The following is a 25,964-nucleotide window of genomic DNA, read 5'->3' as shown; positions in this document are numbered from 1 at the left end:
TTATTTACATTTCTTCCCTGATTTCAGGATATGCATTGGAATAGTTTTTGCAAGTTTTAGACTTCTTTTCTGCATTTTATTTCATCTCAGTACTCTTGTCTTTAATAATTCTATCCAAATTTTCTCAGTTTTTTCAATTGCAGTATTTTTCCTCATAGCTCCTTTCCAGAGTGTTTGCTAGACTGTTCTGTGATTTCAAGTTTTCATTCCCTTGATTGTATGGGAATGAGTAAATTAAAAAAAAAAAGAGCATTGTTTACATAATTTTCTTTCAGAAAATGGGCGTTTCCTTCTGAGCTGCAAATATTTCTGGAGTGATGCGTCTTCCTTCATTTCTGCTGGGAAATGCCATGTCCTTTTTTCTAGAGCATCAGGATAGAGGAATATTTTTCTTAACTTCTACTGTGGTAAATTCTTTTGGAAGCTAAATGAAACCAACCCACCCCTTAGTCTCTTCCCTAAGCCTATTGCTGTGTAATTTAGCCTGGATTTCAGCTATCCTGGAATTGACCACTCCTGACTGGTTTGGTTTTTTTGTTTTGAGAGCACTTGATAAGCAGATAGACTTTTTTTCCTCTTTTTTCTTTTTTCTTTTTTAAATGAAGAATGAAACCAACTGGAATGTATCATAGATAGCTGAGCTTTGCTGACTTTTCTGCCCGAAGTTTATGAGTTTGATTTGCAGCCAGTTAGATGTCATTTTTTATGGTATTTCTTCCAAGGAAAAAAAAAATAATGCAAATAATAATTTACTTGACCTTTTTTTTTTTCACTCTTCTACTGAATGTTTTTTACATCTTTTAATGTTAATGTCTAAACTGTTCCTTGCAGCCAGCAGAGCAGAAAAAATACTTGTATGTATTTAAAAACCCCCACAAACTTAGGCTCTTTCATCAAATGGCTGCAAAATAAGGGTTGCAAAAACCAACCCCACAAACTGTCCCCAGTGCCCTAAACCCAGAGGTGTAAGGTTTGCATACTCAGACAATCTTCATACAGCTCCTGGTCTGCTGCTTTTGCAATAAGATGGACAAAAAATACTCAAAAAAAGTTAAAGACACCAACAGGCTGAAAGAACCTAGCACATGGCAGCTTGGCCTCTTTTGGCTCCTCTTTGGAGCTGATACATTCATTTACATTGCTAGATAGTTTTGGGGATGTGTTTTACTGAAATTTTAGCTCCTGCCAAACTGAACACATGGGGAAAACAAAACATTCGTTTCTATGTGCACTGATGAGTACTTTTTGGCAAGCAGCCTCATGGCAGCATCTTCAGGCCCGGGACTGGATCCTTCAAGGAACCTCACTGAGAATTCTGCTGGGAAAATTGGGTGAAATCCCATTGTTTGAGTCAGCATTCTCCTGCTTTACACATTCCACGGCCAGTGACCCAGGGTGTAAAAAAAGACTAATCCCAGCAAGGAAGGCTTGAGCAAAGCACCCCTGCTTTGGTTTGATGTTCATAGAATGATTATGGTTGGAATGGGTTCCAAGATCATCCAGTCCCACCCCCTGCCATGAGCAGTGACACCTTCTGCTATCCCAGGTAGCTCCAAGCCCCATCCAACCTGGCCTTGGACCCTTCAGGGATGGGGCAGCCACAGCTTCTCTGGGCAGTCTGCTCCCAGATGCTTTCTAGGGGTGCTCATCCCCCTCAGTGATGCCTTAAACCCCCTCCTTCACCATCTGCCTGATCTCCTGTCCAAATTCCTCATTAAGCATGGAAATAATGATTTTTCACTGGAGTGCAGTTCAGCCTTTCAGCTACAGAAAAACCCACCAAAACCAAGAAATCACACGACCAACAGAGGTTCTTTGGCCTGATGCTGTTGGTGGTCCATCAGAGGAACGGCAAACCAATAATCACCCCTCACATCAAGTTGATGCCTTAAGTTTTAGCTTTCATATTTTCAGACTCTGTGCTGCCCAGGGGTGCAGTTCTGAGCCTCATATTAAGTGCTGGTGAGCTCTCTTCACAGAGCAGGGAGACAAAACAAATCCTTTTCCTGCTGGAGACCAAGGACAACTTTCAGGCCCAAAAGCACAGACAAGGGTGGACTGAAGGGAGGAACAAGAAGGATGAGACCTCACAATCTGCAACTGTAATTGGACAATTAAACCCCAATATGCAAATGGACCAAAACTTATAAAAATGTGAGACCTCATGACTAGTTGTCCATTTTGTGATCATTTTGGGTCCACCTTGGGTGTAGTGCTGGTCAGGCCCTGTCCTGCCCAAGGTGTATCCTAGAGATCTTTCAATAAATACCTACTTTAGCTCTGTCCAGTCTCTGTTCCAGGTCAGCCTTCCCAAGGCATCAAAGTGACCAATTGGACATTTCCACTTGCACTGCTGTGGGTGTCTCTGGCAGCCCCTTCTGCCCTCCCCAGCAATGTGAGGCTCCATTTCTGTGCCCCATCTCCCAAGGAAAACACCACTTTTGATCTGGCAGCTGCATTATCACATTCTCCCTGTGGCTGAAAGGAAAACCAGATGTGGTGTGAATAACCCTCCTGGAGCATCCCCAGCAGTGCCTGCCCTCCATGGAGGGCTCAGCCAGCCAGCAACACGGGCAGTGTTGTCAGCACCACCCGTGTCCCCAGCCTGGGCTGAGATAAGATCAATGTCACCTGTCAATAGCAGCGACAAGGAGCAGAGAGAGGAACGAGCCGTGTTTCTTGACCTTATAGATGTATAATAACAAGCTCTATCAGCCACAGCAGTTTGTATCCCAGCCAGGGGAGCCGTGCTGGATTGTTTTCCTCTCTTTGCTGATCCGTTTGTTCACGCTGTCGCTGCCTGAACATGCTGCAAGCAGGATAAACAGCAACCTGCTTGCATGGCTAGGGTTGTTTCTGCTTTACTCACTGGGGATTTGCATAAAAGCCCAGGCATTATTTTGGCAAAAATCCATTCCACCCAGTTTCCATCTCCTCCTCCTACTTTTTTTTTTTTTTTTTTTTTTTTTTTTTTTTTTTTTTTTTTTTTTTTTTTTTGTGTGTGTGTGTGTGTGTGTGTGATTTAAAATTAATTTTTGAGGAGAAGCTTTAAGGCAGAGGTGATCCACTGTTGCAGTCATGCGTTTGAGTGCTGCCCTGTCGTAGTCAAGAGAGCCACTGCACTCAGAGTACTTCTTTTAAAACCTCAGAGGGCTTCAAGTATCAGCGCTGTGTTATGCACAAGTCTTTCATACCTTCTCTATGTCGCATTCCTATGGGCAGCTCCACGCAGCTCTGGCTCTTGCTCCCCCTCTTCTCTCTTCCTCACAGCAGTTCAGGTGCACTGTTTCTTGTCTCTAGCACAGCTGCCTGCCTGTCTGTCCCTTGCCCAACCTCCTGTATCCCCTTGTCCTCACAGCACAGGCAGCAGACTCCAACTGGCTCCCCACCAACCAACTCACTTTTATTACACCCAGCTGTGAGGGCAAGGCTCTTCCCATTCTTTGCTAATTAACACAGCTGCAATATTTTGGAGGCAGGATTGCCTTTAGTACTATCTCTCTCGGTCTTACCACAGTGGTCCTTGGTTCCTCTTTGCCCTGTGTGAAGGTGAGCAACAAACTCTGCCCCCTCCGTGTGAAAATGCCCTGCCCCAAGTCATGGCACTGCCCTGCCCTTGAGCTTTTCTCAGTATCTCCCTTAAGGCAAGGGCATCAGAGCACTTAGGAGGCAATGCTTTCATTTTGACTGCAATAAATTTACTGAAAAATCTGATTCTGGTGGGATCATCACTTGCAGGTTCCAGCTGAATTTGGTAGAGAGTTTAAAGCAGTAAATGAAATGGGAGAAAGGGATAAAACTCTTCCAGCTCTCCTGGGAGGGACTATGGGCTGTCCCTGATGGCACTGTATAGGACCAAAGTTCCTCCAGCCCCATGTTTCTACAGCACAAATCTCAGGAATTTAACTGAACTTCATGTATAGACAAAGTAAAATAACATTGTTGCATTAAATAACCCCCAGTTGAAGAGAAGGTTGAGCATCCCTGACCAGGATCTCAGCTTGTCCCAGTGACCTGCTGGAAGGGCAGCCTCCTGCAGCCTTCCCCCACCCCAACCCTTCAGCTGCTGCTCTTGGCCCCCTATTTTACACACTAAAACTCTGTGAGAAGGGAACATGGACAGGAGAGGGGATTGGGGAGTGTGGGGAGCAGAGAGGCCTTGTCAGGATTTTGGCAGCACCTGAGTAAAACACCAGATAAAGCCCCATGGGCTTGAACATCCATCATTGCATTTAATTCATGATTTCCCCAAGCTGCTTAACAGGAATGACCTGTTCTCAGCAGGGGAAGGGTAATTAAAAAGGAAAAATAGACAGTAAGCATTGAGAAGCTTGGGAGGGAAGCAGGGTGTTGATTTTACCTTTTCATTTGAAAAGAAGGAAAAAACTTACAGGCTGGGTTGCTCTGCTCTCTCGTGCTCTGGGTGACCTGGGAAAAGCAAAGTCATGAGAGATGTTGGTGCTTTGTGGCTGAAAACATGAAGCAGTTGGGTTGTTCCAGGGATGAATATTTTCTTCTGGGTGCAACCTGGTCTAGTGGAAGGTGTCCTTGCCCATGGCAGAGGGGTGGAACTAGAAGATCTTTAAGGTCCTTTCCAACCCAAACCTTTCTATGATCTTCTGATTTTATGAACTATCAAATATGACTCACTTTGACCAATATTCACAGTCTGCTTTGTCCTAAAGCTGCATTTTTTTCAGCAGTGCCCCCGGCCAGCTTCAGCAAAGGATGGGGAAGCTCCTGGGCCAGGCTTTATTCCCAGGCTGCTTCTTCCATGCAGGATGGGAGACATTCTAACCCTTCTGGTGCTCCAGGGATTGAATTTCTTCCCAAAATATGAAGATTTAGCAAAAAAGCTGCTTGACGAAATACCTGCAGGCCAGCTGAGGTGGTTGAAAATCGTGGTTGAAAATCAGGTTGTTTTTAAATCAGAAAATCAGAATGTTTTTACTTGCAGGTAAAAACAAACCTTTTTCAGGGCTTGGCACCAGCTCCCAAGCTGCTGTCCCCTCCTCTGTCAGCAGCAGCCACCTCTCATCCCTGCAGGGAATGGCTGGGGGTGGGTCAATGTTTAACCCAGCTGGGAAGGAAATCTGTGAGAGCTGGCAGGGAGCTGCCTGGGCTCTGAGCTGCTCAAAGAGATCCCTCTCCATGCACAGGGAGGACGGTGCATGAGGGGCTTTCCTTCTCCGCTCAGAGCCCTGGCTCTGCAGGATGGGCCTGAGCCCCTCCAAGGCGCACCCCAAGGTGACCAGGGTGGCCCCAGTGCCCAGCCAGGGGGATGTGCCTGCCCTGACTGCCCTGCACGGGCTCCCAGGAGAGCCAGGACAGCCCTGGGGAAAGCCCATCTTCCACCTGGAGCTTCCACCTCTGCGGGAGACCTGGTACGGGAGAGCCTCTGCAGGTGAGGGCTGGGATATTGTGAATTTCGGTGAATCGGGGGTTCACTGGGCTGTGGGTTTGCTGCTTGTGGCGTGGGGTGGGTGTTAGGGGTGTGCTGTTCTGCATCAGCAGCTCTGCCATTTTTGCCATTTCCAGGATGCTTTAGATTTGGGAAAACTCTTTTTTCCCCCCCTCCCACTGTTTTGGGAAGTGTCTCACTCAGCAGATCCCAGATCCCAACTCCTTGCTCTCTAAGTCACCCCCCTGCAAATCAGCCTGGCACCCACCTGTGTCCAGGCAAGCCCTTGTCCAGCCACCCCGTGAGCCCATCACAGCCCTGTCCTGCTCACCTGCCCCTGTCAGGCACATCACTGCCCTAATCAGAGGTAGATTCTGGGCAGGTCAAACTCAGCACTGCAATTAATGACAAATCGCCCAAACCAGGAGCAGAGGAAGGCAGACAGCCTGGCCGTGTGTGCTTCCCTACAGGCAGCCTCTCCCCACAGCCCTTAAACTCCATCCGCACCCAAATCCTTCCCAGAGGTTTGAGTCCATCTGCAAGAGGATGTGCAGCTCTCCACCGTGAGCTGGATGCCGACAAATGCTTCCCACAGCTGCAGGCAGAAATATCCATGAAAACCAATGGGGTGTGAGGAAGGGCAAGGCAGAGGGAGGAGGATCTGCACCCCCAGCATCCCCCTCCCTGCTTTTCCATTCCCAAAAATCAATTTCTGACCCGCACCAAGTGCTGTTAAGCCCTGCTGCTTCACCAGAGGCTGGATATTTCCTCCAGGATCATTCATCAGGTGGCATCAGGAAGCAGTGAAAGCAAATAAACCTCTGGGGTGATAGCAGTGACATTCCCAGAACTGAGGTTTTGGGGAGAATACAAATCAGATCTTGCTGTAGAAGAGCAGGTTTTAAGTACTCCATGAGAACAAGAATGACTAAACATTCCTGTTCTGGAAAATTATCACTGGACATTTAAAAAGTGCTTGTTAAAAAAATGCGTATTTTATAAAAAATGTAAAAAATGTAAGCTTCCATTACTTTTCATTTTCAGAAACAAGAAAGTTGTGCTCAGGAGGACTTGAGCAAAGCATTAGCTCAAGCTGCTGTCTAAATAAGCAAAGCCTCCAAGAGAGTAGGTTTTATTTAGTTTACGAGGGTTCAGCTTGGCTTATTTTAAATCCAGATTCCCCCAGAGGGGAGGATGTGCTGCTGCTGCTGAAGTGTAAGGGTGAAAAACAGGAGAACAGGAGTCACAAGGATGGGGCTTGGTGATGCTCCCTGCTCTGGGGGGAGCAGATCTGGGGACTGTATCTGCATTCTGTATTTGTATTCTGTATCTGCAGAGGATGGGGGCAAATGTCCTACAAGCCACATGCATGGATAGGATGGGAGGGAAAAATTAAAAACAACCCCAAACACACACAGCACAAACCATCAAGCTCCATAAGGGAAAAATTACTTTTTCAAAGCCATACCCTTCACCAGGACAAGCTTCTTCTTAGTCACAGCCACTTCCCTGTGTCATGGCTCTGTTCCCATCTCCATGGGCCACCTCCTTACCTTTTCCTTTCCCCTCAGAAATTCCCTACACACTCACTAGCCTGCAGATAGAGGCAGTACTCCATAACCCCCTTTTGTCTCTAGCAAGCTGCTGTTTCACCACATTGTTCCCTGCAGATGAGGTTTGATTCCAGAGGAGCCTCCTGTGCTGGAAATTTTCCCTTCAGCCTTCCATTCCTGCATGTGTGGAGCAACCACAGCTTCTCCACTCAGTGGTTAAAGATTGCCAGGGCTCTGCAGGGCCCAGCAAACATTTACCTGATGGAGTCACCGCCTCCCACATCCCAGAACCCTCACACGAGGAAGAAATTCCTCCCTGTGACGGTAGGGAGGCCCTGGCACAGGGTTCCCACAGAAACTGTGGCCACCCCAGGATCCCTGGAAGTGTCCAAGTGTTCCAAGAATGGGGCTTGGAGCAACCTGGGATAGTGGAAAGTGACCCTGCCCATGGCAGGGGTTGGAATAAAAAGATCTTTGGGGTCTTTTTAAGATTTCACTTCCAACCCAAACCATTCCATGATTCTGTGGTTGTGTTCTCTCTCTTCTCCAAGAGCCCAGCCTGGTGATCTTCCATGAGATTTAAGGGAGTCCCCATGAACTGACCTCCAAAATACTACTTGTTTAGATATGACCATTAAATTTGGCATCAGCTGTAATATTCTTCCTACACTTCCCAACTCTCCTCCCCTGTTCCCTCCTCAGGACTCCCACCCTGTGGGAGCAGGAGCTGCTCAGCCACACCTCACCTAACTCCATGTATAAAATGTCATGTCAACACACCAGGACAGTCTTTTGGGGTGATTAGGTACAAATAGGGATAAGCACATAAACTGTTGTGTGAAAGAATTACTTCCTGCACATGCAAGTATTTATTTGTGCCAGAAAATAACAAAATGGGCAATGGTGTCTACCTGAATGCACCAGCACAGAGCAGACCCGAGCCTGGATCCCATCCAGGCCTCAGAGAAAGCTCTGCTTTAATAACTAACAGGGGATCATTGGTGTGTGACAAGTTCTTTTGGGATTTCCAGGGTCTGGGAGTGCTCCACTCCCCTGAGCACAGCCCTCTCACTCCTGCTGCTGCAGCCCAGCTCTGCCACAGTCATAAATTAGCAGTGGTATTGCTCAGTCCCACCAAAAAATGACAATAATCAAATCTCAGGGGATGAGCAGCAGGGGAAGACCCAAACTGCAGCCTGTGCCTGACTTTAACAGGGCAGGCAGTGGGAAAGCAGCAGAGACCAGGGATTTCTTGGCCAGCTGATAGTTACAGGACATGGGAGGAGAAGAGTCTCTTGCCCACCCAGATCCCAGGGGCTAGGAGAGGCCACGGGAGACACGAGGATGATGATGGTCAGTATTTAGGGGCATGAGTGGTTGTAGAGGGAAGCTGGAGAGGTATTTGTTAGACATCTTTACTCCTTTACTCCCGCTTTACTCCTGCAGCCAACAGAATATTCCATGTGTTACTGGAACACACAGACAGGGACACGACAACTGCAAACAGGGCACAAAGCTGCTGCTGAGTGCACCTGAGCAGCTGTTGACCACCCAGAAGTAACTTCATCCATTTCTTTAACCTTGAAGGGCCCCTCTCTTTGGACACCTTGCCAGGAAAGGATGGAACCAGCATCATCAAACAGCACCCACCCCGAAGGCCCCAAGTAAGGCGAGTGTGGGACCTCCCTGACCCCTCCCCGTGGGCTCTGTGGGGACAGGGGCACATGTCACAGCACCGCGGTGGGGAAGGCAAATACCCTACAGCAACACAAGGGGAAAGTCCCACTTTGGGGTGATCGTGAGCTTGTGTGCTCTGGAGACACCCAAGGAGGACAGTGTGGGGCACGGGGCCACCACTGCTGGGATGTCCCACTGTCCTTTGGGGTGTCTGGTACCTGCAGCCAAATCCTGCTGTTCCCATGGGGCCAGGTGGCCAAGACAGAGCCCTTTGCAGAAAGGGTCCAGCTTGCATCATGTGGAGCTGGTTTTGGCTCTTGAGGCCAAAGGCAGCGGCTTTGGGCCAGAGGAGATAAAGCAGACAGACATGCTGTGCACTAGTTGGGGGTGGAAAACACAGCAGTTGTTCTGGGTTTCAATGCTGTTCATGCTCTGTGCCTGCCCAAACTCCCTCAATTTTCCCACCCTGCACTTCCCAGATTCCCATTCCTCCCCAAGGCCCAGACCCCATGACTCTACCTGACCTAACAGTCAAGATTTTTCTCTACACTAGGCTGCTCTTACCTAACTAAAGCTCCGAAATATCTTCAAATCTTTATTTCTCCCCCTGTGCTTGGCTCTGGTGAGGCCACAGCTCTAATCCAGCATTCATTCATGGCATTTCTTCCTAATATCCAACCTGAATCCACCTGGAGCAACCTGGCCTAGTGAAAGCTTCCCCCTGACAGGGGGTTGGTCCTTAAAGTCCCTCCCAACCCAAAAATTGCAGGTTTCCATGATTCTGTGAACAGTGAACTCACTGGAGCAAGGATTCTTTGCTTGAGACTTCCTTGCTGTGATTATGATCTTTTAAATGTAGTAAAGAACAGAAGAGCCACCAAATTGGGTAATTTAAACCCACTCCCCTCAGGGCTGTGGCTCTGGGTGACACTGGTGGCTTCAGAGCTCAGAGCTGGCCACCAGCTATGGAATAATGTGTCCCTGGGTTTGGTGGGATGATGCAGCAGTGACACCTGAACTGAGCCCACCTACACCCTGAAAACTGTCATGTGGAATCAGTTTCCTTTAGAAACATCTGACCAGCACGGAATTTTTTAATTATTGATTTTATTTCTATCACGGCTGTACCTGTGCATTATGGAGATGCTCATTGTTAACACTCATTTCAGGACAAAGACTCTGTTAATCCTACCCTGCTCTGCTGCTGTTGCTCTCAGGGAGTGTGCACAGCTCCAGCAAAAGCCTTTTTCCTGTGGGAATATTCTCAAAGGCAGAGGAGCAGGATGATGTGACCTTCTCAAGGACTTGCAGAGGATTTTTGTCACAGAGTATTTCCAGACAAACACCTGTGACATTCACAAAAACTAAAGGGAAAAGTCAATTTTCCAGCCTGAGGCAGAGCTTTAACCAAAAGCCTGAAGCTTGGCTTCCCCAGCAGGGCCAGGTGTTGAGCTGAGGGATGTGGGAAGATTTTTGCCTTCATCCACCCTGTGCTGGTGGCCTCAGTGGCTTTTCAGAGTGATGCCAGCCTGGACCACAGCTTGTGGTGTCACATGCTGCCATCTAGTGCCATTTTTCAGTTTCATATTTAGCTTTGTGGGGTTTTTTTGATGCTGAGAGACATGCACTTGGCATTGGGGACTAGTGGGGATTTCTCCCTTTACATGACACTGATTTTTCCTCCTACATGGATTCAAAATGACAGCTCAGGATTTAGCAGCTGTTCAGTGCAGACAGTCAGAGATGTGTCCCCAGTTGTTGGACACTTGTTTGTAATCGAGGAGTTAATGGTGTCCCAAATAAAGTATAAGTCAGGTCTTACAAAGTCCTTGATGATGTCCCCTTTAATTTTTACAGAAGCTATACTGAGATCTCCTCCTAGAAGGGAACTCTAGAAGTGTTCAAAACCCTGGAAGTGTTCAAAAATTGTGTAAACGTGGCACTTAGGGGCACGGTTTAATCATGGACCTGGCAGTGCTGGGTTAATAGTTGGGCTTGATGATCTGAGGGGTCTTTTCTAACCTTAGTGATTCTGTAAATACCAAACCTTGGAATAACCCAGCAACACCTCAGAGCTTGGCATGATTCAAGGAGGCAACTTTGCTCCTTAAGATAAAAATCCATGCTCAGAGCAGCCTGTAGAGCAAGTCTCTGCCTATTTTCACCAGCCACCAGAAAAGGAATTTTGTATCATGCACAATTTTGCAGAGACAGGTTTTATTTAGGCCAATGTAAAGACTGGCTGGACAGAGGGAATGGTGCTCTAGGTCTCCTCTAATTAAGATCTGCCCTTTGCTGACCTGATAGGGCTCTTAGGATTAAATTATGACAGTTCTGCTAGCTCCATCTTGCCATGAAGCAACTTGAGCCATGGTTTGGCTTCACTCTGGTCTTGGATGGCGCTTTGGGCACTGTTGAGGCTCAAAGAGAAATGCCTGCAGGGATGGAATTACTGCCAAACTTGGGCTTTGCTGCTTGTGCTGTAATGCAAAAGATTTCCCCAGTTTTGCCCACTCCTGAAAGACCAAATGATGCTCATCTCCCTGAGATGCCAAACTCCTTCCTGTATCCCAAGCAGCTGGGCCAGAACTGGAGCTGGAAAAATGTCAAGGTGGTTTCATATCCGGTTTTATGATCCTATGGAATGAGCAATGATAAATTTTATAAGTATTGGACTTGCAGAGGCTTGAACCTGCCATCCCTCCACAAGCAATCACTCCTGCACAGCCCTGGAGTCAGCGAGAAGTGGCTGCAAGCCCAAAGCCAAAGGTAAGCACATGAGTTTCTGCCCTTCCACAAGCCATTCCTGGCTGCAGGCTCCATTCCCTCACACTTCATGCTCTCTGAAGGGCAGAAGTTGGAATTTAACCACTGGCTGTGCTCCTGTCACTGGCTGGGCCCAGGACACTGAGCTGAAATGCTGGTGTGTGGGAGAGAGAGTCCAAAACAGGGGGAAAGCTTCCTAATCTCCAGCATGACAGTTCCCTGCATGAGATGGACCTGCTGAGCCAGGGTATTAAATATTTTAGAGACTGGAAGTATGAAAGGAACGTTTTTAAATGAGCTGCTTGAGCACCCATCACTTGCAGTTGGTGGGGACAAGGGAGAGAGCTTCTCACTCTCCCTGACAGGAGTTTGGAACCAGGTGGGGGTCAGGCTCTGCTCCCAGGGAACAAGGGACAGGATGAGAGGAAGTGGCCTCAACTTAAGCCAGGAGAGGTTTAGATGGGATTTTAGGGAAAATTCCTTCACTGGAAGCACTGTCAGGCACTGGCACAGTCTGCCCAGGGCAGTGGTGGTGTCCCCATCCCCAGAGGGATTTCAAAGCCATGTGGAAGCGGCACTTGAGGACATGGGTCAGCGGTGGCCTTGGCAGTGCTGGGGGAACAGTTGGACTTGAGGACCTTAGACACCTTTTCCAGCCTTAACAATTCCATAAGCCTGACTTAAAGGCTGCAGACACTGTGTGCCATGAACACCCCCTGCAGCCCCAAACATGCAGAAGCTGTTCTCCCCTTTCAATCATGAGATTACCTTGGAGAACCGACTCCAGGCAGTAACACCTTGAGGGGCAGAACATGAATACATTGTTTCAATGAAGTTTTTTCCCCTCCTGCCCCAGAGCTGTGGGATAAACTGCAAGCACAGTGAAAATCTGTGACAAATTCCTGCAAGTTGGCTACACAGGGAGATGTTTGCTGCCTTTATCCGGGAGTGCCCGAGGGGGCTGTGAGCTCCTGGATAAAGGGAGCTCTTCCTTTCTCTTTCAGAAAGTGCAGGTGTATTTATTTGCATCCTTAAACATCTCCTAGGTGCTGGAGAAGAGAGGGCAAAGCCTGAATCCCCTCCCTGGCAGGAGGCAGCACTTGCACAAGCTTCAGATGCTGGACTTGACTCGCAAGAGACGAGAGGTAGTGTCAAGCTGGATTTGGGGAGGGGATGGGGGTGCCTCTCTCGCAGACCAGGAGGCTTCAGACCTCTCCCTGGGAAGGTGAAAGGAAACTTCCCCTGAGTCTTAGCCAGAGGGTTGGTGGGGAGCCTCCCCAGGGCTCCTGTGATCAATAATTACCTGTGATTTTTCCAACGCTTTGCCCTCATTTGGCTATGGCTCACAGAGAAAAAAAAAAAAAAAAAAAAAAAAAAAAAAAAAAAAAAAAAAAAAAAAAAAAATCCCTGTCCCAGTCGTGTTCTGTCATGCACCCAGCCTGGCAAATTCCATTTGCTTGGGTTAAACTACTTGGCTGTGCAGTTATTGCCAGGGCCAACCCTGGAAGGCTGTGCCACGTCGAGCTATTAAAATGTGTTCCCTCCTCTGCTGCTCCTGTTGACAACTCATTTGCAAACCCAGGCGGAGATGAAGCGGAATCTCCACAGGGAGGCGAAAATCAATAAGCAAAAAATCAAGGAATTCAGCCCCAAGGATGTCCTTGACACTCCCCAGGGAGGTGACAGCACCAGGAGCCCAGACCCCGTTCCTGCTGAGCACAATCACCGTTTTCCTGAAGACAACCCTGGTAAGTGGAATAATTTTCCAAGGCGATGCAAAACTCACCAGCCCTCCTAAATGTCAGCAGAGAAGTTTCCCTGTGGAAGATGCTTCCACTGCTCCATCTCCTGCAGTGATAAGGAGCAGGTTCAGGGGGGGAAGAGGCTGTGTTTGAAGGACAAAGCACTGGAATGCTTCAGGGAGCTCTCTGGGGTAAATGAGACACTCACTGAGGCCAAGCACTTTTTAGGTTTAGGGTTTTTTCCCCACTGTCCCTACAGAAAGGGGAATTGAAGTGGATCTCAGCCACTTCTTCATCCTGACCTGTCCAAGGCATGAGCCCTGTCCTGCTTTGCTTGCATGTGACAACCTTTGTCACAGGCTGGGAATGCATCACCGAGGCTAAAAGTGCTTAAATCAGTGAAAAACTTCGCTGAAGGTGAACTCTCACCAGGAGGAAGGGGAGCAAACTTGGCTTCCTATTCCCTCGTGGTTCTTCGCCTCGCCTTGGGGATAAAGCCATATTGCCAGACCTTATACTTTCACCAAATATAATCCTGAGTGTGTTACACCTCACCCTGCCCCAGGCATGGGGTCTGGTCTTTCAGGGAGCTCTCAGGATTTTCTTTACATGCCTCCAGCTGTCCAGAGCCATCTCCAGCTCAATTCCAGGTGACTGAGCAGCTCTGCAAAACCATGATATTTTATATTTTTCTCTCCCCTAGGAATCTTGTGGGGTGGAGGACTCCCCAGGCAGCCTGACAGGGCTGAACTCTCTCCAGACAGGAAGGGGAAGGTCGACCTGTGGTTCTGCAGGGAGCCACGGAACAGGGATCTGTTCTGGGACTCCTCCAGCACAGGCTCAGAGGAGTGGGAGAGGGAAGAGAAGATTCACCGCAAACCCACGCTGGTGAGGACCAAGACAGAGAGAGTTTCCCTCTTTGATGACTTCTTTGACAGGGATTTCTAGTGGCATTTCTTTGGGGTGTGCCAAAGAGACAAGCCCCAGCTCTGGAGGGGCTGGAATCCTCCCAGATGGATGGGCTGAAGTTGGAGACAGCAGTGGCTGTAAGTGGAATTCCTGTGAATATGGAAAGACATCTGGAAATGAGGAGCTCACTGATGTGGGATGAATAAAAACCGTCTGGGTTGTGTGGCTGAATCAAAATATCTGGGGAAGAAAGCCTTGGATGTAGCAACAGTGAAATGGGGGTAGAAAGGAGGAGGGGTTGGCAAAACCCCCCCCAAACATATGAGCAGAAGCTTGGGGAAATTCTGGGTTAACCCCAAATATTAAATTTCAACTGAAATGAAATGTTTCACTTGCCTTTGAGTTACTCAATCTTCCTGTTTATAGATTGGGCTTAACCTTTTCTAAATCACAAACCCCAGTTCAAAATGTGAGGTAAAATGATTCATTTAGAAAGTCTTTAAATTTTTTGGCATTTCTGAAGTTCCTCTTTGACTTTTATGACTTCTTTTTTTCCCCTCCCCTGTCCTGGACATAGAAACATATGTACTTTCTTCAGAACTAACCTCCAGATTTTTATATAATCTGAAAAATTTGGCTTTGGTTCAATTTTTTTCCCCTGTTCAGGGTTCAGTGCTGGGGAGTGAATGATGGCAAGGGAGAAATCTTCATCTTCTCCTGCAGACACTCCCAGGGATGCTGGTCAAGGCTCCAGCACCCACTAGGAATTTGAACAAGCTGCCCTGTTGCAATCTGACGTTTTCAAATATATTGAAAAAGATGATTATATGAAGGAGTCTGAGCTATCAAAAACATTCTTGCAGTTTCCATCTCACATAAACTGTATTTTTTATTAAATTATCTAATTTTCTTTATAAAATAATTTGTAACCTGAGAGGGAACCTCACCCAGTTTTCTTATCTCCTATCTGCTTGTCCTTGGAGGTCCATAAAGGCCACTAGGTTTGTGGATTCAAAGCACTTACACAAAGGGAGATTTCAGTTAAATATCAAACTATTATTTTAATGTGGAAAACTGGACAAGTAGGAGACTGATGAAACACAAGGCAAGGAGAGATTTCACCACCAGCCCTGGGGAGCAGACAGGTCTGATTGCCAGCATCAGTTTTGCCTCTTTTGAAGCTGCAGAGCTGACAAAGGACATTAACTCTTCTTTCTGCCTCCTGCTTGTCTCCCTCCCTTCCCACTTGGCCTTTCTAGAACTACCAGGGGGCAAAACGTCTTTAGATCAGCTCCTTGCTGCAGGGCAGGGACTCCAGGTGTAACAAATATCATTATCATCCCAGCCGCTTCTCCTGAAAACCTGATCCTTTCGTTTGTCAAGCCAGGACACCCAGAATAAGGAGATCTGGAGTCAGTTCTCAGTTACCCAGGACAAGCAGGGCTTGGGCAGCTGGGGACAGATGAAACTTGTCCTGCATCACTGTCCCAAACCTGTGCTCCCTCCCACAAAGCTGTTGTGATGTGTCTGCACTGAACCCTCAGATTCCTGATTTACACAGCCAGGAAAAGAGCAGGAGACACATTTTTACACTTATTTAAGGGAACGAGATGCTCATGGCTGACTCACTTTCACCAGTATTTATCTTCATGGAAAATCCCAGGCAGAGCAGGAGGTGGAAATCACAGTCAAAGCCCCAAATCAATCTGGAGCCTCCAGCCAAGATGCCCAGACTGAGCTGTTCTGTCCTGATTTCACCTGCTTTTGACATCCCTAAATGTATGGCCCATTACAGAGTGTCTACATGCTCCGTGGGGAAAATTGCACTTTGGAAAAAGCCCACACACCATGTGGGATTTCACCAGAAAAACACAAAAACAAACCCCAGCACAGGGAAGGAAGAAGAGGAGGAATCATTTTAATGAGAAGGAGAGCTGCTCATGGCTAATGAGTCCATGTCTGGAGTCTGTGTGTTTTAAAAATGCCTCAAGAACTTTGGTGATGAACACATCCTGTGTGAGCTGCAAATACGCTGAGAGCTTCAAACTCAGTGTTGAGGGTGTGCTGAAAAGGTCAATGATTTAATGGGCTGGAACAATTAATCTGACACTTGTCTATACACCTGTTCTCTTAATGATGTGACACATCTCCCTTCTGTGTTCCCATCTGTCAACAATTAAGCTATAATTGGTGGAAATGCAATTTATCTCAGACAGAGCTGATAAGTTTTCCAATAATCGTGTTGCCAGCCTTGAGGAAGAGTGCTGCCCACGGAGAAGTGTCTGTGGACCACTCAATCCATATCAGTGACTGTGCAGAGAAGACTCTGAGCGTTAATTTATCGATCTACAGTGTGCAAAATTTGCTCTTATGGAAGTGATAAAATCAGCAAACCTGCTCCCATCACTGCAGGGTGAGATGCAATATTGGGAAGAATTCCTAACTCTGAGGGTGGAGAGAGCTTGGCACACGGTGCCCAGAGAAGCTGTGGCTGCTCCGGATCCCTGGAAGTGTCCAAGGCCAGGTTGGATGGGGCTTGGAGCAGCCTGAGATAGTAAAAGGTGTCCCTGCCCATGGCATGGGATGGGACTGGATGGTCTTTAGGGTCCCTTCCAACCTAAACCATTCTGTGAGTCTATAAAATACTTCTGGTACTCAAGACTCTTTGACTGTGCTGTTCTTGATTGTATTAATTCATCACAACCTGTAGAGAGGCAGGTGGCATCTCATCCTCTGTTTTCTAACATCCTTCCAGATGCTGGAAATGCAAACATTTCCTTCATTACTAAAGGTGAAACAGACTTTTCTACAGAAGATGGGGAAAAAACAAAAACAAAACCAAAAAAAAACCCAATCAAGCTCCCACATGTGTTCAGCAGTGGGGGCTTTAGAGAGAGGCTTTCAGTTCCCGGTTCCAGAAGCTGGAATCATTTGAAGGCTGAGTCATTGTAGCCAGCTCTAGAGAGGACACAGCTTGCCACCCACCACAGCTGAGCACACACAGATCCAACCCCGGTCACACCCCACAGAAACCAGAGCCCCTCAGCACCCTGTGCCTCCCTGGGCTAAAAATGTGTTTCTCTGGTTATCCCACACTACCCAAAGCTTTAGGGGAAGGCTGGACCCTTCCTGCTGGTCTCCACACAGGAGCTGTGCTGGGGCAGAAACTGCTCAGGCCAGATTCAGCACGTTCAGAGAATTCAGATTATCATTCTTCACCAAAACAGCAAAGAATGGAGGTTTTACAGTGAATGGTGTGGGTATGGATAGCAGCTAATGGTAGAGCCCAGGAGATGTAGGTCAGATAGATCCCTACCCCAAAGTACATTTGATGTCCCCAGGGAAATGGTAATAGGATGTTTTTGTTGGTACAAACATGGCCAGAGCAAGCCAAGTTCTTCCTGCTCAGGATTAGCTGAGCTGTTTTTGCTGAAATGTTAAATCAAAATGATTATTTTGATGCTCATGCTCATGCTGAAGTTAGCACCAGCCTGGCACAATCACTAGCAATTATATGTAAAATTTATAAGAGGAAATGTCAATGGACAGTGCCTCTGCATTTAAAAAGGAGCCAGGGTTGCTGTAACACCTCTGGTACTGTTCTTGAGAAAAAAAAAATTAATTACACTTAGCAAAGAGAGGTGTTAGGTAAATAAAGCTGAACAAAGCCACACTGTAACTGGATCTCACTGCCTAGTCTGGATTAATGGGATTTCTAACCTCCCTGGGCTCAGTCCCACCTGGTGCTCAGAGCATTTGACCTCCTCAGGAATGCGAGTCTTCAGCATCATACAACATCCTCCTTCCCTGATGCACAGAGGCATCCAAGAGCAGGAAAAACCTCACCATCTGTGCCACTGGGGTGCACCCAGCAACCTTACAAAACCCCTTATCTGCCCTGCCTCCCTGAAAGGTGAGTGGCAGGCGACTGGGATTGCTTCAATCTGCTTACACAAAGCTGCAGAGAAAAGCCCCCAAGAACAGCGACTCGAGCAGCTCCGTTTCAGGCTGTACACAAAGATTAAAGTCTTATCACCAGCTTGAAAAAAATACCGAGCGTGGCAGGTTGTTGTTTGCCTCACCAGGTGTCCTCAGACTTCTCTGCAACAGCACTGCCCCAAACCTGCTGTTTTCCCACCTCCTTATAGTTTCCAGCTGTCTTTAAATAATTCCTGAGTCAGGTCAAGCAGTGGCACAAGAGTCCTCTGATGCATTAAGAGGAGGGAGGCAGCTCCTGTTTGTCTCTGAGCCTCTTTACCTGTTCCTGGTACTGCATTCTGAGAGCCTCTCCCTCGCAGCAGTGCAGGTGCAGGTGATCTCTGTCCCAGTAGGAGCACAATCCACTGATTCCACAGGGCTGCCCACAGATCCCCCTGCTCTTGAAAGAGGTAGGGAAAAAAGCTTATTTCTTGCTTAGCACAAGGGTTGTAGCTTTTTGCCACCTACTGACACGTTGTGGGAACAGCGAATTCCTGCAGGAAGGCTCAGTCCTGCCCTGGCTCTGGCTGAGGGACACGAAAATAAAACCAGGAGTGAACGGGGCACTTGGAGCACTGTCAGGAGAGCAACACTTATCCCACAGAACATCTTGTAACATCCTGGGCTGGAAGAGACTCACAAACATCGTCAAATCCAACTCCTGGCCCTATGCTGGACACCCCAGCAATCCCACCCTGTGCCTGGGAGCATTGTCCAAACACTCCTGGAGCTCTGGCAGCCTTGGGGCTGTGACCATTCCCTGGGGAGACTGGGCAGTGCCCCGCACCCTCTGGGGGAAGAGTTTTTTTTCCCAATATCCAACTTAACTCCCCACTGAGACAGCTACACGTCCTTAGGCCCAATATTTGATTGGTCCTGGCTGTAATTGCCTCTTTGTCTCAGCCTTTGAGCACCTCGTTTCATCATTCCAGAGAAGAGGAACATGTGAGAAATCATTCTTCCTGCTGGCAAAACCAAGCCTTGCTTTCTTCCCCTTCTATCTTGTCTCAGTTCATCTATTTTTTTCCCCTTTCTCTCCCTCCCTAAATTCCCTGCCTCAGTTGGATGGGGCTTGGAGCAACCTGGTTTATTGGGAGAGGGTTGGAATTCAAGATGATCTTTAAGGCCCCTTCCAACACAAACCATTCTGGGATTCCATGACATGAGCCTTTACAAAGTGTCCCCAGAGGAGACACCTGTGTCAGTCCTGGGGACCTGTAAATCTGGGGGATCCTCCATCCACCCAGAGCTCCTCCCACCCTTTGCTCCATGCATTTTGTTCACTCCCGTCAATGCTGATGCTCCCCGTTGGGGATAGGGAAGAGCAAATCCTGCTCTGTGTTCCTAATCCAGCCCAAATTTCCCTGTTCTCCTGACACACAGCTGATACCCACCCTGACATTAACTGCTGGTCCATGCAGCCATGATTTAACATCCAAAACTGTTAATTTTACTCTATTAAAATGTTAAATAACCAAAGGTCCATGAGAAAAGAGGGACACAAAGGAGCAGTTTTGCAGTCACCCCTTGCAGACACTCACTTCTAATTAAATACTGAGGACCAAGCAATTGTCTCTCACTGGTGGCCACTTGATCCCAGTTCCAAACAGCACCCAAAACAACCAGCACGGCTTAGGACTTCCACAAATTCAGGCTGAGCTTAAAAACCAGGCATTACTTCTACTTAGCACACAAATCACCTCCTTCAGTTTAGCCAAGTTGACCTAAAAATACAGCTTTTTGCCACACAAAGATGCCTTTGAGAGTTGCTGGAGCTGATTTCCCCCCCAGTTTTCTTCTTAGGAAAAAGCTTCTGAAGCTTCATTTGGCTACACTGCACTACACAGGGACTGTGAGGCCATTGCTGCTGGGATGGGGATTGATAAATAAGACACTTAATTTTCTGCAAAATGCGTCTGTAAGTCTTTGCAAAATGTATTTTAGAAATTCTGCTTTTCCCTGAGAATCTCCCACTTGTAAAAAACAAACAAACAGAAAGCCACCAAGATTAAGAGTAGGGTTTTGTTTTGGGATTTTTGTCTGGTTTCCATTTATTGAAATCCCACTTTTCAGCCACAACAAGTTATTGCTGCTATTTTTGTGAAGATGATTTGTAACAATGATCTGGCAAGATATTACTAAAAGTAATCAGAAAAATGTGACAGAAAATACCATGCTAAAGCTAGAGCAGGAAAAGGGAAAAAAAAAAAAAAAAGAGAGAGATCTCCTCTCTGAAGCAACCTTTGCTTTCAACTTTCATTTCAATTTGTCCTAATATCCTCCTATTGAACTCTCCCTGGTGCAACTTGAGGTGATTTCCTCTTGTACTGTCACTTGTTCCTGGAAGAAGAAACCACCCCCAGCCTGGATAAGCCTCATTTATATAGAGTGGTGGCTTCAGGCATAAACAAAATTATCCATCTCCTAGAGAAAGAGTGTGGTGGAGAGTTAAAAGTCCTGTTGGTGCTGCCTGGGACAAAATTCAGGGTGTATGGGGCTGGAGTCAGTGTCAACTTTTGCCCCAGCAGCTGATGGTCACTGCTCTGACTTACTTTCCCAGCTCTGCCCTGTTTTCTTCCTTTCTGCCATCACATGGCAAGAGCCCCTGTCTGAGATCCCAATCTTTGGTGTTTAAAACTTGAGGTTTTCCTCCCTCTCAGAAAACTGACAGAAAAAATCTGGGAGTGAACCCACAGTTGGGCTAAAGCACCTTCCATAACCTAAAGCGGCCCCAGGGAGAGTGAGGGGGAACTTTTGACAAGGGTCTGGAGGGACAGGACAAGGGGAAATGGCTTTAAATTGACATAAGGCAGGTTTAGATGGGACATTGAGAAGAAATTCTTCTCTGTGAGGGTGGTGAGGCCCTGGCACAGGCTGCCCAGAGAAGCTGTGGCTGTCCCATCCCTGGAATCTTCTCCTACCATGGCAACACAGATATTAAGCTGCACATAATGCAAGGTTAGCCCTAATTTTTTCCTCTTTGGATGCAATGCACTGATGAGTTTCTGATCCAGGTGTTTAAATTACAGGAGTCCAGTCTTCATCTCTGTAAGAAGGAAAAAAATAATTACAAAACACTAAAAAGCTTTTAAAAATCCCAACAAAAATACAGAGAAGTATCTGAGTTGGAATTAGGCAGCTGCAGAGAGGGAAAAAGCTTTTTTCCCTCAGCGAGAAAAGTCATATAAGTGGTTACATGGCTGTGGAAATAGTTAAAATGAGCTAGTCCATACTTCTTCGTTTCCCAGCTTTTAAGTACTTGGATTCTGTACCTGATGTTCTAGTTAAGCACAATGACACCTGGCTTTGTGCTCATACCAGGAATTGGAGAGGGCATTGAGATCTGGAGCAGGGAGTGAATCTGTGAGAACAAAAACCTCCACAGAAAATCTCTGCTCTTAGCCCAGATGTGTCCAGCTTCAGGAAAATAACACCTGCCTGTGGCCACCTTTTCTATTTGTTGTATAGAGTGAAGTCACTGGAGCCCCTCTGCTCTGGAGCCAGGCTGGGAGAGCTGGGGCTGTTCCCCTGGAGAGGAGAAGCTCCAGGGAGAGCTCAGAGCCCCCTGCAGGGCCTAAAGGGGCTCCAGGAGAGCTGGAGAGGGACTGGGGACAAGGGATGGAGGGACAGGACACAGGGAATGGCTTCAAATTGCCAGAGGGTAGGGATGGATGGGATATTAGTATGAAATTCTTCCCTGTGAGGGTGGGGAGGCACAGGGTGCCCAGAGAAGCTGTGGCTGCCCCTGGATCCCTGGAAGTGTCCAAGGCCAGGCTGGATGGGGCTTGGAGCAGCCTGGGATAGTGGAAGGTGTCCCTGCCCACGGCAGGGGTTTGGGATGAGATGATCTTTAATGTCCCTTTCAACCCAAACAATCCTGTGTTCCTTTGCCTTTGGGGTTCAAGGGAATGATGGTCACTAAGGACTGCTTTTGAAGGTGTGGTTCTTCTGACACGAAGGTTTCACAGAATCTGTGAGGGCATCGTAAAACTCGGCTCAACGTCCCAAAGCACTTCCCATCAGACAGCTTCTGTCAGGAGAGAAATAATGAAATGCTTTTAGGGCAACGTTTTCCCTGAAGTCACCTCCCTCCGGTGTCAGATTTTGGCAGCCGTGTGCAGATTCCCCCGATGGACCAGAGCGATGAGTCAGGTGTAAAATGGAGCCTTCTCCTCGGGGCTGCCTGCAGCCACCCCCAGCTCCCAAGTCCGTGGCTATCATCTTCCATCCCTTCCCTAATGGCCTGCTTTGATGTCCAGGTGTAACAGGATTCAGCGGTGCTGATTTCACTGATTAACAGGCAAATCACGCCCGGAGGGTGGATGCTTCCTGCAATTAATCATCTGCTTGGCACATTTCAAAGAGCCCAAGAAAGATGATTTAAAAGAAAAAGAAAAAAAAAAAAAAAAAAAAAAAAAAAAAAGAAAAAGAAAAAAAAAAAAAAAAGAAAAAGAAAAAAAAGAAATAAAAAAAGACAAAGAAAGATCTCAGACATTAAAAAAAAAAAAATAAAACTGCCCCTAAACATTTGAACAGCATCAGCTCAGGTTTTCTGCTGATGGTTTTTCTCGCAGCACAGAAAGCACCACCACCTTCTCACTGCCAGGAGAAGGAAGGAGTTACTTTCGTGACCCAAAAAATGATGCACATGAAGCCCCTGACCTTGAGGAAATGGCCCTGCTTTTAGAGGACAGGCAGTAACCCAACACCTGGAGAAGCAGCACATTCCCCTCACAATTAAATCCTGTTGACATGAAACCCAGCCTTTCATCCCAGAGAGATCTGGGTTAAATGTGCTGGGAGATGGGGAGAGCAGAGCCTGGTTTGAGAGAACAGCCTGGGGTTTCTTCCTGCCCCCTGAGGGGATGTTATCAGCCCTGATCAGGTCCCTAACTTGCCACACCTTGTGTTGCAGTGAAACTTTCCCTAAGGGCGAACAGATTCAGCCTCTTGGTCCCTTACAGCCCATGCATCTCTCCCCACAGTGTTTTTGTCAGAGAAGTACTTGGTCTGGGGCTCAGTTTCAGGATGAAGACGATGAGGTAAGGCTGTGGCCATGGTGAAGGCTCTGAGGGATCCCTGCGCATCCATCTCCCTGATGTCCTTCAGAGTGGACATAGGTGGCTCAGAGGGATGCAGCCCACACCTCCTGCCTCCAAAGAAAAGGATTTTGCACAAATTTTCGTTGTTTGTTCTCCTCTCAGTGGCTGGCCAGAAAAGAAAATACCCCCAAAAGGACATAGAAAGCTTGATTGAAAGAAAGTAATGGAGTTTCCAAATGGAAAAATAGGATTTATCATTTCAGGTTTCCCAGGTAAGGCTTAAGCTTGTTTACCAAGAGAGATTTGGCAGATGTGATTAATTCCCTGCTCTTAAACATGAAAACATTTATCTGCCTGCTTACACCATCCCAGTGGAGTCTCAGCTCTTAGCTGAGCACTCCTGGATGAGGAGATGATCCTTCCTTGGCCACATGCATGTCAGGGGTGTGGTGGACACACAAGTCGGGAGCAGCTTCTGGAGGAGTCCCTCTGCTTCCCTGCTCCTCTGGGAGAGCCCTTGTTGCCACACCAGCCTGGAGGGAGAAAAATTAATCACAGGGGGCTGGAAAAGCTGAGGCTGAAGGGCAGGTGATTGTGCTCCTGGGGGAGATGGACACAAGAGCAGGGTTCAGTCTGGGTTATTTTATAACTGAGTTGGAAGCTGCTCCATGGGGGAACACACAGGGAGGGTGGCCAGCTCTGCCAGCCTTCAGCTGGGGGCTGGAAGAGGTAACTCATGGTGACTGAGCTGCACTCACATCCAAAACATCAGGGTCTTCCTCTCCCTGTCCTTGTTCCCAGCTTTTCCTCTGCTAGCTGAACCTTTCTGGGAGCTGGCTCAGTGTATCACCCTGGCAGAAATAAAGCTCCAAATGCATGTTTTTGCTGAGGGACCCAATCTTCTCAGAGGAGGGCACACACCTTGCTGCAGACAGGGCTTCTCTTCCACCCTGTTGCTGTCTTTCTGTAGGCTCTGGTAGCCTATTCTGCACCAGGAGTTCATTTTTTTCACCACCTCTCAAGCTGTTCAGGTATCTCCTTCTGGTCACACAGAACTCCTCAGCTAAATGAGGTGCTGCCCTTTCAGAGCAGACCCTACTGGACCCTCTGCAAGAGGCATCATGTTGTCATGCTTTGCAGTCCCAAATTACCTGTGAAATCCCCCTCCCAGCCCCTCAGAGTGCCCATCTCCATGCATGCAGGAGACACTGGGGACAACTCACCAGCTCCACACTTCTGATTTCCTATCTCTGGCACTTTCCTCTCCTCCTATCCCTCCCCAGGCCTTACCCCTTTTCTCCACACCTGTGCTACGCCACCCTATTTGAGGCACTTAGTATCAAGGAAGAATCTGTTTCACCAGGCTTGGTTTGCCCCAAGTGTGTAAAGCACATAAAAATACGGGAGATCTGTGCCCTCTAACCTGTGGCACTGCTTCACCCACCAGCCCAGCCTTGCCTCCCTGCTCCCCCCCACATATTTCCTATTAAAAACCAAGTGGAGAGATTAGACCTGTGCAGCCCAACCTTCTCTTGCCTCATTTCTATGTAAAACTCTTATCAGCAAGCCCAAGCTGCTGCTGCTGCTGCAGATTATTCACCCAACACAGACGAGTGGGATCGCCCAGGCAGTGGTGGAGCAGCTCCCGGCAGACGCAGATACTCCAGATCTTCAGGAAGCAGCCTGGTAATACTTGTTGAACCACATAAAGAGCACTGTGGGGCACAGCTGTAGGAGCCAAAGGACTGGAAAAGCAGCTGGAAGCTTTACAGAGTGTTTCAGGAGGAGAATAGTCTTGCTGTAAATTTTGACTTCCAGAGGCACCCAGGTGGTTACATGGAGTGAAAAGTGGCTGCTCTGGATGAAACATTTCTCTTGAAAAGACAAATCCTTTGTATAGAGTCTGTATCTTGAGATTTTGGAGTGAATGCCATGTATTCAGGCAGCAATGTGGAGAATTATGTTCTCCATTCCCCCAGCACTGCCAGGCCACCACAAACCCATGTCCCCAAGTGCCACGTCCACATGGCTTTGAAATCCCTCCAGGGATGGTGACTCCATCACTTCCCTGGGCTTGAGAATCTTTTCAGTGAAGAACTTCTCACCTGTATCCAACCCAAACCTCCCCTGGCACAACTTGGGGCCGTTTCCTCTTCTCCTGTTCTTTGTGACCTGAGAGATGAGACCAGGAGGAGTCAAAGCCCTCAGTCCTGCATCCACAGGTTCATAGACGACCCCACCAATGCCTTCACTGTCTGCAAGGCAAAGGGGTGAAATTCTGGCTGGTAAACAAGCAGGAATGTGGGAAATGTCCAAGATACAGGGGGATGACTGTGGCTGTAGTTTCATGGCCAGGGGGTCATTCTACTCTCACTACTGGAGAAGAAGAGCCATGTCCCAAGGCAGGGTGACAATCAGGATGGGCAGTAGGGATTTATAAGTGCCAGTTAAAACTATTGCCCTGTTCAAAAGAGGTTTCAGAGAGCTGCCCCAGCTGAGATGGCTTCTGGTATAGCTGCTGTTTCAGGAGGTGCTTGCTTTATTACTGTTTTGTCAGCCATAACCTACTGTGGTTCACCATTTCCTCCTCAAGTCCCAATTTTAAGGAAAAATTCAGTTTCTGTTTGGTGAAGTGAGGTCTAAGCCTCGAGCCTCATCTGAGTCACAGCAGTCAGAAGCCCTGTCCTGTTTCAGGACAAGCTTTAAGGATTAGTCCCTGTGGCTGCAGAAAGTCCCCAGCAAAAACTGCTTTGGCTCAAGTCCATGAGATCGGGCTCCTGTAACAACCAAGTCTTGATAAATAGTAACTCCCAAACCAAATCCCCACTTCGCCCTTTTTTGTGCCTTTCCCCTGCCATGTGATCCAGTGTTTTAAGCAGGATAATGCTTGTTCAGG

The 25,964-nt window shown here is 47.7% G+C and overlaps 1 protein-coding gene across 1 annotated transcript; it reads left to right on the top strand.

Moving 5' to 3' along the window:
- The first annotated feature begins 5,137 nt into the window (after nt 1-5,137).
- Nucleotides 5,138-14,355, top strand: CCDC198 (coiled-coil domain containing 198). The gene is made up of 6 exons (XM_066322284.1): nt 5,138-5,404; nt 8,542-8,618; nt 11,314-11,400; nt 12,444-12,542; nt 12,980-13,145; nt 13,843-14,355. Exons 1-6 carry the CDS (start codon nt 5,215-5,217, stop codon nt 14,085-14,087), a joined length of 864 nt encoding a protein of 287 aa, XP_066178381.1. The 5' UTR covers nt 5,138-5,214; the 3' UTR covers nt 14,088-14,355.
- The last annotated feature ends 11,609 nt before the right edge of the window (nt 14,356-25,964 follow it).

Source organism: Sylvia atricapilla, chromosome 6, assembly GCF_009819655.1.
Source record: "Sylvia atricapilla isolate bSylAtr1 chromosome 6, bSylAtr1.pri, whole genome shotgun sequence".
In the NCBI taxonomy this organism is placed as follows: domain Eukaryota; kingdom Metazoa; phylum Chordata; class Aves; order Passeriformes; family Sylviidae; genus Sylvia; species Sylvia atricapilla.
The sequence above is the reverse complement of the archived record's forward strand: the minus strand, read 5'-3'. Positions and strand labels throughout refer to the sequence as shown.